Genomic DNA, 13794 nt, shown 5'->3' with positions numbered 1-13794 from the left:
TGTGACCGCGCCGCTCCAGGTAAATTCCCCACGATCTCCCAGGTGTCCTGTTCGGGGTCGTACCTCTCCACACTCTGCAGGTAGGTGCCCTTGGAGTAGGAGTAGCCCCCGGTGACATACAGGGACCCGTTCATGGCCACGGCGCCACACTCCATCCTCCTCTCCTTGGTCCTGGCCAGCTGGCTCCACTCATCTCTGTCCGGTTCGTAACAGTCTGTGATGGTGGTCTGGCCACCCACCAGGTACAGCTTGGGGTGCAGTGACACCAGGCACAGGCCGTACTCTAAGAGACGGTCCAAGACAGAGGTCAAATAAATGATCTTTGCTCAAATACAGGAAGGATGCCTACTACTTATGTGCATCACTTTAGATGGTGTGTACATTATATGATTTCACTTTAGATGGTGTGTACATTATATGATTTCACTTTAGATGGTGTGTACATTATATGATTTCACTTTAGATGGTGTGTACATTATATGATTTCACTTTTGCTTCGAGAGAGTAGACATCTCTGCATTCATATTTTTGTAAAGTTTGAATGCTGCACTACAACATAACTACAGTGGGGCAAAAAAGTATTTAGTCAGCCACCAATTGTGCAAGTTGTCCCACTTAAAAAGATGAGAGAGGCCTGTAATTTTCATCATAGGTACACTTCAACTATGACAGACAAAATTAGGGGAAAAAAATCCAGGAAATCACATTGTAGGATTTTTAATGAATTTATTTGCAAATTATGGTGGAAAATAAGTATTTGGTCAATAACAAATGTTTATCTCAATAATTTGTTATATACCCTTTGTTGGCAATGACAGAGGTCAAACGTTTTCTGTAAGTCTTCACAAGGTTTTCACACACTGTTGCTGGTATTTTGGCCCATTCCTCCATGCAGATCTCCTCTAGAGCAGTGATGTTTTGGGGCTGTTGCTGGGCAACACGGACTTTCAACTCCCTCCAAAGATTTTCTATGGGGTTGTTATCGGGAGACTGGCTAGGCCACTCCAGGACCTTGAAATGCTTCTTACGAAGTCACTCCTTCGTTGCCCGGGCGGTGTGTTTGGGATCATTGTCATGCTGAAAGACCCAGCCATGTTTCATCTTCAATGCCCCTGCTGATGGAAGGAGGTTTTCACTCAAAATCTCACGATACATGGCCCCATTCATTCTTTCCTTTACACGGATCAGTCGTCCTGGTCCCTTTGCAGAAAAACAGCCCCAAAGCATGATGTTTCCACCCTCAGGCTTCACAGTAGGTATGGTGTTCTTTGGATGCAACTCAACATCCTCATCTCCAACACTGGCATGGACACCGATAAGATCAATCATGGACGAGTTGAGTTTTTACCAAAAAGTTATATTTTGCTTTCATCTGACCATATGACATTCTCCCAATCTTCTTCTGGATCATCCAAATGCTCTCTAGCAAAATTCAGACAGGCCTGGACATGTACTGGCTTAAGCAGGGGACACGTCTGGCACTGCAGGATTTGAGTCCCTGGCGGCGTAGTGTGTTACTGATGGTAGGCTTTGTTACTTTGGTCCCAGCTCTCTGCAGGTCATTCACTAGGTCCCCTGTGTGGTTCTGGGATTTTTGCTCGCCGTTCTTGTGATCATTTTGACCCCACGGGGTGAGATATTGCGTGGAGCCCCAGATCGAGGGAGATTATCAGTGGTCTTGTATGTCTTCCATTTCCTAATAATTGCTCCCGCAGTTGATTTATTCAAACCAAGCTGCTTACTTATTGCTGATTCAGTCTACCCAGCCTGGTGCAGGTCTACAATTTTGTTTCTGGTGTCCTTTGACAGCTCTTTGGTCTTGGCCATAGTGGAGTTTGGAGTGTGACTGTTTGAGGTTGTGGACAGGTGTCTTTTACACTGATAACAAGTTCAAACAGGTGCCATTAATACAGGTAACGAGTGGAGGACAGAGGAGCCTCTTAAAGAAGAAGTTACAGGTCTGCGAGAGCCAGAAATCTTGCTTGTTTGTAGGTGACCAAATACTTATTTTCCACCATAATTTGCAAATAAATTCATTAAAAATCCTACAATGTGATTTTCTGGATTTTTTTCTCATTTTGTCTGTCATAGTTGAAGTGTACCTGTGATGAAAATTACAGGCCTCTCTCATCTTTTTAAGTGGGAGAACTTGCACAATTGGTGGCTGACTAAATACTTTGCCCCACTGTATGTGTTTTTCATAATTCCTTCAAGCCTGGGGTAAGTTAGTTATTAACAGAGTTCCTCATGTGGTTGAGCTGCACCAGAACTTTTGGATTTTAATGCACTGTCCCATTTCCTCTCTGTAGCTCTATAGAACCAGGGCTGATATAACAGAGTTTATCTCTCTGTAGCTCTATAGAACCAGGGCTGATATAACAGAGTTTATCTCTCTGTAGCTCTATAGAACCAGGGCTGATATAACAGAGTTTATCTCTCTGTAGAACCAGGGCTGATATAACAGAGTTTATCTCTCTGTAGCTCTATAGAACCAGGGCTGATATAACAGAGTTTATCTCTCTGTAGAACCAGGGCTGATATAACAGAGTTTATCTCTCTGTAGCTCTATAGAACCAGGGCTGATATAACAGAGTTTATCTCTCTGTAGCTCTATAGAACCAGGGCTGATATAACAGAGTTTATCTCTCTGTAGCTCTATAGAACCAGGGCTGATATAACAGAGTTTATCTCTCTATAGAACCAGGGCTGATATAACAGAGTTTATCTCTCTGTAGCTCTATAGAACCAGGGCTGATATAACAGAGTTTATCTCTCTGTAGCTCTATAGAACCAGGGCTGATATAACAGAGTTTATCTCTCTGTAGCTCTATAGAACCAGGGCTGATATAACAGAGTTTATCTCTCTGTAGCTCTATAGAACCAGGGCTGATATAACAGAGTTAGCTCTATAGAACCAGGGCTGATATAACAGAGTTTATCTCTCTGTAGCTCTATAGAACCAGGGCTGATATAACAGAGTTTATCTCTCTGTAGCTCTATAGAACCAGGGCTGATATAACAGAGTTTACCAGGGCTGATATAACAGAGTTTATCTCTCTGTAGCTCTATAGAACCAGGGCTGATATAACAGAGTTTATCTCTCTGTAGCTCTATAGAACCAGGGCTGATATAACAGAGTTTATCTCTCTGTAGCTCTATAGAACCAGGGCTGATATAACAGAGTTTATCTCTCTGTAGCTCTATAGAACCAGGGCTGATATAACAGAGTTTATCTCTCTGTAGCTCTATAGAACCAGGGCTGATATAACAGAGTTTATCTCTCTGTAGCTCTATAGAACCAGGGCTGATATAACAGAGTTTATCTCTCTGTAGCTCTATAGAACCAGGGCTGATATAACAGAGTTTATCTCTCTGTAGCTCTATAGAACCAGGGCTGATATAACAGAGTTTATCTCTCTGTAGCTCTATAGAACCAGGGCTGCATAACAGAGTTTATCTCTCTGTAGCTCTATAGAACCAGGGCTGATATAACAGAGTTTATCTCTCTGTAGCTCTGTAGAACCAGGGCTGATATAACAGAGTTTATCTCTCTCTATAGAACCAGCTCTATAGAACCAGGGCTGATATAACAGAGTTTATCTCTCTGTAGCTCTATAGAACCAGGGCTGATATAACAGAGTTTATCTCTCTGTAGCTCTATAGAACCAGGGCTGATATAACAGAGTTTATCTCTCTGTAGCTCTATAGAACCAGGGCTGATATAACAGAGTTTATAGAACCAGGGCTGATATAACAGAGTTTATCTCTTAGCTCTATAGAACCAGGGCTGATATAACAGAGTTTATCTCTCTATAGAACCAGGGCTGATATAACAGAGTTTATCTCTCTGTAGCTCTATAGAACCAGGGCTGATATAACAGAGTTTATCTCTCTGATATAGTTTATCTCTCTATAGAACCAGGGCTGATATAACAGAGTTTATCTCTCTGTAGCTCTATAGAACCAGGGCTGATATAACAGAGTTTATCTCTCTGTAGCTCTATAGAACCAGGGCTGATATAACAGAGTTTATCTCTCTGTAGCTCTATAGAACCAGGGCTGATATAACAGAGTTTATCTCTCTGTAGCTCTATAGAACCAGCTTATAACAGAGTTTATCTCTCTGTAGCTCTATAGAACCAGGGCTGATATAACAGAGTTTATCTCTCTGTAGCTCTATAGAACCAGGGCTGATATAACAGAGTTTATCTCTCTGTAGCTCTATAGAACCAGGGCTGATATAACAGAGTTTATCTCTCTGTAGCTCTATAGAACCAGGGCTGATATAACAGAGTTTATCTCTCTGTAGAACCAGGGCTGATATAACAGAGTTTATCTCTCTGTAGAACCAGGGCTGATATAACAGAGTTTATCTCTCTGTAGAACCAGGGCTGATATAACAGAGTTTATCTCTCCGAAGCTCTATAGAACCAGGGCTGATATAACAGAGTTTATCTCTCTGTAGCTCTATAGAACCAGGGCTGATATAACAGAGTTTATCTCTCTGTAGCTCTATAGAACCAGGGCTGATATAACAGAGTTTATCTCTCTGTAGCTCTATAGAACCAGGGCTGACATAACAGAGTTTATCTCTAGAACCAGGGCTAGAGGGCTGATATAACAGAGTTTATCTCTCTAGCTCTATAGAACCAGGGCTGATATAACAGAGTTTATCTCTCTGTAGAACCAGGGCTGATATAACAGAGTTTATCTCTCAGAGTTTATCTCTCTGTAGCTCTATAGAACCAGGGCTGATATAACAGAGTTTATCTCTCTGTAGCTCTATAGAACCAGGGCTGATATAACAGAGTTTATCTCTCTGTAGCTCTATAGAACCAGGGCTGATATAACAGAGTTTATCTCTCTGTAGCTCTATAGAACCAGGGCTGATATAACAGAGTTTATCTCTCTGTAGAACCAGGGCTGATATAACAGAGTTTATCTCTCTGTAGCTCTATAGAACCAGGGCTGATATAACAGAGTTTATCTCTCTGTAGCTCTATAGAACCAGGGCTGATATAACAGAGTTTATCTCTCCGAAGCTCTATAGAACCAGGGCTGATATAACAGAGTTTATCTCTCTGTAGAACCAGGGCTGATATAACAGAGTTTATCTCTCTATAGAACCAGGGCTGATATAACAGAGTTTATCTCTCTGTAGCTCTATAGAACCAGGGCTGATATAACAGAGTTTATCTCTCTGTAGCTCTATAGAACCAGGGCTGATATAACAGAGTTTATCTCTCTGTAGCTCTATAGAACCAGGGCTGATATAACAGAGTTTATCTCTCTGTAGCTCTATAGAACCAGGGCTGATATAACAGAGTTTATCTCTCTGTAGCTCTATAGAACCAGGGCTGATATAACAGAGTTTATCTCTCTGTAGAACCAGGGCTGATATAACAGAGTTTATCTCTCTGTAGCTCTATAGAACCAGGGCTGATATAACAGAGTTTATCTCTCTGTAGAACCAGGGCTGACATAACAGAGTTTATCTCTCTGAAGCTCTATAGAAACAGGGCTGATATAATAACATAGTTTATCTCTCTGTAGCTCTATAGAACCAGGGCTGATATAACAGAGTTTATCTCTCCGAAGCTCTATAGAACCAGGGCTGACATAACAGAGTTTATCTCTCTGTAGCTCTATAGAACCAGGGCTGACATAACAGAGTTTATCTCTCTGTAGCTCTATAGAACCAGGGCTGACATAACAGAGTTTATCTCTCTGTAGCTCTATAGAACCAGGGCTGATATAACTGAGTTGTGTTGTGGTACCTGGATGAGGACAGGTCGTTGTTATGCTCCATTCATTGACTTCTGCCCTGTAGGTCTGAATCTTATCATAGGTGCAGCTTCCCTTGTAACCATAGTGACTGCCACATATATTGTGTCTCTCAGAACACAGGCCGTAGCGTTCCCCACGCCTGTGACAAGGGAAGGAAGGAAGGCAGGAAGGAAGGAAGGCAGGAAGGAAGGACGGGAAGGAAGGAAAAGGAAGGAAGGAAAGAAGGCAGGAAGGAAAAGACAGGAAGGAAGGAAGGAAGGAAGGAAGGAAGGAAGGAAGGAAGGAAGGAAGGAAGGAAGGAAGGAAGGAAGGAAGGAAGGAAGGAAGGAAGGAAGGAAGGAAGGAAGGAAGGAAGGAAGGATTGTCACTAAAAGGCTTCCAACCTTAAAACTACCATGAAACTCCAGCAGTAAACAAATATATTTACTATAAGACAAAACTTACAACAAAAAATCAACTGTCAAGTTCACAACTATGTCATATTCCAAACCTTCATAGGCCAACCTACCTTGTACCATATTAGCTACGGGAATCCACTTCCTTTTCAAGGGGTCATAGAATTCCGTTTCCCCCATGGGCGCCCCTCCTCTGTACCCTCCTATGACGTAGACACACCCATGCAGACCCACAGAACAGTGGTAGTACCTCGCTGTCAGCATGGGCTGCCCCTGTGTCCATTTATCAGTATCACTGCTGTAAACCCACACTGTATCTAGAGCCTCTGTAGTGTCTGTCCTGTAGCCACCGCTAATGTAGATGTTGGAGCCCAGCAGGGTAACTCCATAACTCTCCCTGGTGTGGTCTGGCATATCCTCCCCCTGCTGCCACTGGTCCGTGACCGGGTCCCAGGTCTGGACCTCAGACAGAGGGTGCCAGTGGTACCCTCCTATCACAAACATCCTGGAGGTCAGTCTCCTGCCCCTTCTGCAGTGTTCCGAAGGGCTTTTATTGATATTAAAAGCAGTCTTCAGAGCTTGGACAAATAGAGAGTGGATGTCTTCAGTGTCAGTCTCCAGACACTCTCTATGAAGCTCCAAGGCAGTCCTGAGGTACTCTTCCTTCAGGTCTAAGTGGGCGGAGTGAAGAAGCTCCTGGAAGTGTCCCCTGCGGGCAAGAGTATCGTGGGCCAGCCACCTCACCACCCCCTCCACCAGCACCGCCTCTTTCAACACCTCCGCCAGGTTCTCCTCCTGCAGGAGGCTCCTCACCTTCTCCACCCCCAGCTCCTGGAACTCCTCCTCTCTCACCACCTGAGAAAATGAACACTCTCAAATCACTAAAGACATTTAACAAACCCATCTATTGATTTAGTAGAATACATATCTGCTGAGTGTTTATATATATATATATATATTGAATGACATCATATTTGTTGTTTGTTTCTGTGTATGTACCACGATGTAGGAATAAGCCTGAAGCTGAACGTTGAACCATTACCTCGTGGAAGTGGCAGAGCAGCACCCTGCGTGCCTCCTTCTCCAGGGACAGACACACGTGGAGCTGGGCGAAACGGAGCATGCCCAGACAGTTGTCGACGTGGAGGAGACGAACCAGGAAGTTCTCACAGGCCGTTTTCACGGCTCCGAACTGCAGCAGGTCTGCAGCCTCCAGCAGAGACTCTACATTCCACTGGGTAATGGAGGCCTGGGAGGGAGACAGTTTAGAGTTTTGTACCCAAATAGCACCTTATTGTGCACTACTTTTGACCAGCGCCGTTAGGGTCCATATTGCACTTTCTGGGAATAGGGTGCCATTTGGGATGCAGTAATTAACCTACACTATATATACAGAAGTATGTGAACACCCCTTCAAATTTGTGGATTCGGCTATTTCAGCCACACCCATTGCTGACGGGTGTACAAAATCGAGCACACAGCCATGCAATCTCCATAGACAAACATTGGCAGTAGAATGGCCTAACTGAAGCGCCCAGTGCCTTTCAACGTGGCACTGTCATAGGATGCCACCTTTCCAACAAGTCAGTTTGTAAAATTTCTGCCCTGCTAGAGCTGCCCCCAGCCAACTGTAAGTGCTGTTATTGTGAAGTGTAAACATCTCGGAGCAACAACGGCTCAGCCGCGAAGTGGTAGGCCACACAAGCTCATAGAACGGGACCGCCGAGTGCTGAAGCGCGTAAAAATCATATGTCCTCAGTTACAACACTCACTACCAAGTTCCAAACTGCCTCTGGAAGCAACGTCAGCACAATAACTTTTCGTCAGGAGCTTCATGAAATGGGTTTCCATCATGGCAGAGCAGCCGCGCACAAGCCTAAGATCACCATGCGCAATGCCAAGCGTCGGCTGGAGTGGTGTAAAGCTCGCCACCATTGGACTCTGGATCATTGCAAACGCGTTTTCTGGAGTGATGAATCACGCTTCACCACCTGGCAGTCCAATGGACGAATCTGGGTTCGGCGGATGCCAAGAGAACGCCGACTGCCCCAATGCACAGTGTCAACTGTTTTGGTGGAGCAGGAATAATGGTCTGGGGCTGTTTTTCATGGTTCGGGACCTTAGTTCCACATTCTAGATGATTCTGTGCTTCCAAGTGTTTTTGGCAACAGTTTTGGGGAAGGCCCTTTCCTGTTTCATTATGACAATGCCCCTGTGCACAAAGCGAGGTCCATACAGAAATGGTTTGTTGAGATCAGTGTGGTAAAACTTGACTGTCCTGCAGAGCCCTGACCTCAACCCCATTGAACCCCTTTGGGATGAAATGGAACGCCGACTGCGAGTCGGGCTTAATCGCCCCACATCCGTGCCCGACCTCACTAATGATCTGAATGGAAGCAAGTCCCCGCAGCAATGTTCCAACATCTAGTGGAAAGCCTTCCCAGAAGACTGGAGGCTGTTATAGCAGCAAAGGGGGAACCAACTCCATATTAATGCCCGGGATACGAGCATGTGTCCACATACTTTTGTATTATGTTACCCTTTCCTGCAGTCAATGACCAAAAGTGTCCTCTTTGGTCTCATGGGTGGAATGTTACTCATGTTTCATCATTGATAAAGATTTTTTTATTTAACAGACAAAAATCTTGTGTTTCTATGTCAAACAGTTTTGTTATATTTCAGTCTTCTGTGATGTATATAAAGTGTAATATTTGGATGCAAAATCAAAATGTAATACATTTCAACTCTATATCTGACATGATACAGGTGTCTTCTTTTGTTAAACCCATAACCATGTGTGTGAGGTGGATACTGTTGTTAAACCCATAACCATGTGTGTGAGGTGGATACTGTTGTTAAACCCATAACCATGTGTGTGAGGTGGATACTGTTGTTAAACCCATAACCATGTGTGTGAGGTGGATACTGTTGTTAAACCCATAACCATGTGTGTGAGGTGGATACTGTTGTTAAACCCATAACCATGTGTGTGAGGTGGATACTGTTGTTAAACCCATAACCATGTGTGTGAGGTGGATACTGTTGTTAAACCCATAACCATGTGTGTGAGGTGGATACTGTTGTTAAACCCATAACCATGTGTGTGAGGTGGATACTGTTGTTAAACCCATAACCATGTGTGTGAGGTGGATACTGTTGTGGATACTGTTGTAGTAAACCCATAACCATGTGTGTGAGGTGGATACTGTTGTTAAACCCATAACCATGTGTGTGAGGTGGATACTGTTGTTAAACCCATAACCATGTGTGTGAGGTGGATACAGTTGTTAAACCCATAACCATGTGTGTGAGGTGGATACTGTTGTTAAACCCATAACCATGTGTGTGAGGTGGATACTGTTGTTAAACCCATAACCATGTGTGTGAGGTGGATACTGTTGTTAAACCCATAACCATGTGTGTGAGGTGGATACTGTTGTTACAAAGTAGATTAGTTTTAGACGACCAAGAACCACTCTGTGCGCCCCTGATTTATCCCACTGCAGTAAAAAGTTACATGTGATCCTGTCAATATTAAAACAATAGACACAACATGTGTAAAAGTAAAAACACCATTTTAATGATAACTAAAGGACTTTTGAGACGCCATAAGCAATCATAGACGATTTGCCTTTTGGTAGGCCGTCATTGTAAATAAGAATTTGTTCTTTAACTGACTAGTTAAATAAAGGTTCAAACACAATAAACACATGTTATATTAGGCTACTACGTTCACATAATGGACAGTCACTCATAAACGGTCTCAGAGGTGTAGCCTACCTTGGAGGTGTACACATAGTCCACCAGGGTCGTCAGCACCTCCACATCTACCCCAGCTAGTCTGATGACACTGTGGGACCTCTCTCTCATATCGGCTGTGAACATGGCTCTGAAGTAGGAACTACGGGAGCATAGAGCCACTTTATGGCAGTGGAAGAGCTCCCCTGTAGAGCACTGTAGCGCTATGTCAGTGAACAAGCCTTCTGTGTAGTATTCTCCGAGGGCTTCTAGAACCTCCGTGGGATGGGTTGGGTCACAGAAATCATAGGTGTAGAAGGACTCCGGCGACTCCTGTCCCTTAGATGACATTGTGTTCCTGAAACACGAGACATTAAATATCTTAATGTACCCTTTAAAAATGTATGCCGTTGCCTTGGCACATCCATGTTATACATTAGTAATACAGAACAGCTGACGTTGGACTTCCCTGTCCCTTTACACATCTGGTTACACTGACGTTATTAAGACAGGCTATGGTCTGTAGGATGCAAACCGCAAAGGGAATTAGTTTCAACATTACATTTAAATGAATGAAGCTTGATAGAATCAAATTGGGTTTATTGCTAAAACAGAAAACATTGCATAATGAACATTTTGCAATACTGTAAGCAGCAACACCTTGCAAAAAACGATGAACTGAGCACAGATAGTAAACATACATGGTTTTGCAATGGATCCAGAGAGTATTTGATCATGTAATCTATTAGTCGTCTTATTTAAAACACAATGTAATGGATTCACATAGGACCTACATACACTTGACAGAATACTATTCAATGTAAATAGTCCCGAGTGAAGATCATTAACACAGCTCACTGAACAACAGCCACACATCTACCTGCTCGACATGGTTTCTTGTCCTGTTGTTAAAGCATCCTCTGTGTTTGGAGCGAGTCAAACCGCATCACACGCCATCTGTTATAAATCCTTATTTATACCCAATTCCCTTGTAAACCAACCAATCTAATAAACGCCGGACATTCCGCTATTTAGTTTCGTTATCTATTTAGGCTGACGGGGCAGGCGCTCAGCTGATGTGACAAGAGCATCTCAGCCGAAGACAGCAGCGTCTCTGATAATCTTACCAGCCGCAAATAACAGTGTTCGACCAATCACATTCACCGCGCCTCGTCCTACTATCAGCGTATTGACACAAAGGGACAGACAGAGGGTTATCTTGGGAGGCAGGGAGACGGGGTCACGGTCCACGAAACGGCACTGCTGAAGCAGTAATCGGCCATTTATATAATAACACTCACAATAGAGCCTAGTAGAGACAACAGATAATTGCACTGTTAATACACAGGACTGGTAATACATTTTGCACATAGAGAGTGCCCTAGTAAAAAGTGATGCCAATGTCTTTTATTGACTGTACATCCTAGAATATATATTTCATGATAAACAGTTATAACATGTAATTTACAGGTGTGATTTGTTTTTTCCTTTTCTGTTTATTGGGTTCTGTATCTCTCTACATTTGCTAAAGACAAAAATAAGCACAAAGATGTACATTCATTTGCATCTGAACCTGAGAGAATGATGTGATACAGTCCCGCTCATTTAAAATATGATCTTCAAAAACTTTTCAAAACAGGACAAAGACACAATCACAATCCTTCCCTCGCAAGCATTTGGGTTACTTTTTAATCGTTGCAAGTACACTTCATTTAGTATGAGAAAGAGCTGCACCCTACAGGGGAACACATGCTTTCAGTTCCATCAGGATCTCTTTTCCACTTGTCCATCCTACGACTCTCGGGTTGGATGAACCCTCTCCTTGTTGTGCCCTCTGTCTAGAGAGCAGCCTCTCTAAGGTGTAACCCTTTCTAGGGAACACCACGTCTCCTTCCCTTAGACTGTTGGAAGGGCAAAGGTCGTTCCCTCCGTCCCCTACATAGAAAGTTCTCTGATACTCTACCCCTCCCTTCAACTGCCCTGCTAGGAAATCAGCCAGCACTTTCCTCTTACACAGATTGACAGGGCACTGGCTACACTGGTGAGAATGGTAACATTCTATCTCCATGTAGCCACGCGTGTCAAACGCAGCCGGATTGGTGAAGACTTGGTCGACCGCGTCTTGAACCCCGGCCACCTGCAGTATCCAGTCGATGAACACTGTGTTTGAATCTGAGATAATGATGCAGTCAATGTCGTTCTTGTTACTCACAATGAACGCCAACAGTTCAATCATTCCATCTGTAAACGGTATTGTCTCCATCACACTGCGGATTGTATCGGGGCTGATGTCCTGGTCTCCTATATAGGACATGACTCTGCCCATGTACTCTGTCCAGAGTCCCTTCTGGTAGGAGTTCTTGACCAGGTCTGGCAGGCATTGGTCCGGGATACACTGAATGACCCAGGTGTCACTGTTGTCATCCACCAAGGTGTGGTCGAAGTCAAACACCAGCAGAGTCTTCATGATGATTCTCCTCTGCTGCAAAACACTGGTGGAATAGGTTTGTTAGAAGAGAAACGGACAGGCAGCCAGACACAGAGAGAGAGAGAGAGGGAGAGGGGTGAGAGACACGGACAGGCAGCCAGACACAGAGAGAGAGAGAGAGGTAGAGGGGTGAGAGACACGGACAGGCAGCCAGACACAGAGAGAGAGAGAGAGGTAGAGGGGTGAGAGATAGAGAGAGAAACAATTTGTTTTAATGGTATTGTCTGCTTTGCTTAGTATTAGGAATTTGAAATTATATATACTTAAGTATATTTTAAACCAAATAGTTGTAGACCTTTACTCAATATTTTACTGGGTGACTTTCACTTTTAATTGAGTAATTTTCTATTAAGGCATCTTTACTTTTACTAAAGTACGACAATTGAGTACTTTTTCCAACACTGTGGAGGGGGCAGGCAGACAGACACTAAACAGAAAGTGCTTTGGCAATGTTAACACATGTTTCCCATGTCAATAAAGCCCCTTGAATTGAACTGAAGTGAAAAAGGGCTAGTGACCAAGCAGTATCTATCTATCTAGCTACTGAATGGCTAAGAGTGTTCTTTGAACTGTCTGCTGACTAGCTAGGAACTGGCTAGCTAACAGTCAATCTATTACACATTACCAAGTACAGTAGCTAGCTCTTTTTACGTCGTTCTAAACAGTAAACTGCTTGTCAAATAATATATGTATCGATGTGTGTATTCACTTAGGATCTTACCCCACACTGTTGTTACACCGTTTACACAAATGTACATTTAGATGCGTGACATCGCCGGTTGGATCTTAAACAAACACTTGAGACATGTCGCGTTCGGAACAACTGGGAACCATTGAGACACAGATAGAACAATGAGACAGATGTTCCACCGGATGTGAAAATGTGAAGCATCCGCTTGGCGTTTCCACTCACTACCAAATTTGGAAAAAACGATGTCAAATCATCAAATGTGGTAGTGAGAGGAAGCCCAGTGGCCCGCAGTGGGAGAAATAAGATGGAACTCGATGGATTTTGGCCGAGATTCTTCACATTTTCTCATCGACTAAACATTTGATCTCAGCACAGTTTTCTGTTCACAAAATTAGAATCTGTTACGAACAGAGTGAACTAAGTTTTGTAGACTTTACCAAAGTAAAAAAAAAATATTGCGTTGTTTAGAATGAGTGTGAAGGCGAATTGAGTTATTGCAGAAGTGCACTTTACAGAGTAGGCGTTCCCTAATGGAAATATGCAAATACGTGCTAGAACGCGCCAATAGAATCTCTCTAGTTCGTGCTTGGCTCTGCCCACCACCTTGCTTGTTCTGCCCACTAGATTAATTTGTTCCCGTTTGAAACGACAGGCTGTGGTCTATCTTGGTTTAATTATAAAGACGATTTTATTGA

The 13794-nt window shown here is 43.4% G+C and overlaps 1 protein-coding gene and 1 pseudogene across 1 annotated transcript; both read right to left on the bottom strand.

Moving 5' to 3' along the window:
• LOC124020586 overlaps window positions 1-10935 on the bottom strand; it is a 10973-nt pseudogene extending 38 nt beyond the window's left edge.
• LOC124020589 (pyridoxal phosphate phosphatase PHOSPHO2-like) lies at window positions 10504-13523 on the bottom strand. Its single transcript, XM_046335824.1, has 2 exons — window positions 13130-13523; window positions 10504-12412 (listed from the first exon to the last, which is right to left on the bottom strand). Exon 2 carries the CDS (start codon window positions 12385-12387, stop codon window positions 11656-11658), a length of 732 nt encoding a protein of 243 aa, XP_046191780.1. The 5' UTR covers window positions 12388-12412; window positions 13130-13523; the 3' UTR covers window positions 10504-11655.
• Between the last annotated feature and the right edge of the window lie 271 nt (window positions 13524-13794).

The sequence above is a fragment of the Oncorhynchus gorbuscha genome, unplaced genomic scaffold (genome assembly GCF_021184085.1).
Source record: "Oncorhynchus gorbuscha isolate QuinsamMale2020 ecotype Even-year unplaced genomic scaffold, OgorEven_v1.0 Un_scaffold_861, whole genome shotgun sequence".
NCBI classification, from domain to species: Eukaryota; Metazoa; Chordata; class Actinopteri; order Salmoniformes; family Salmonidae; genus Oncorhynchus; species Oncorhynchus gorbuscha.
The sequence above is the reverse complement of the archived record's forward strand: the minus strand, read 5'-3'. Positions and strand labels throughout refer to the sequence as shown.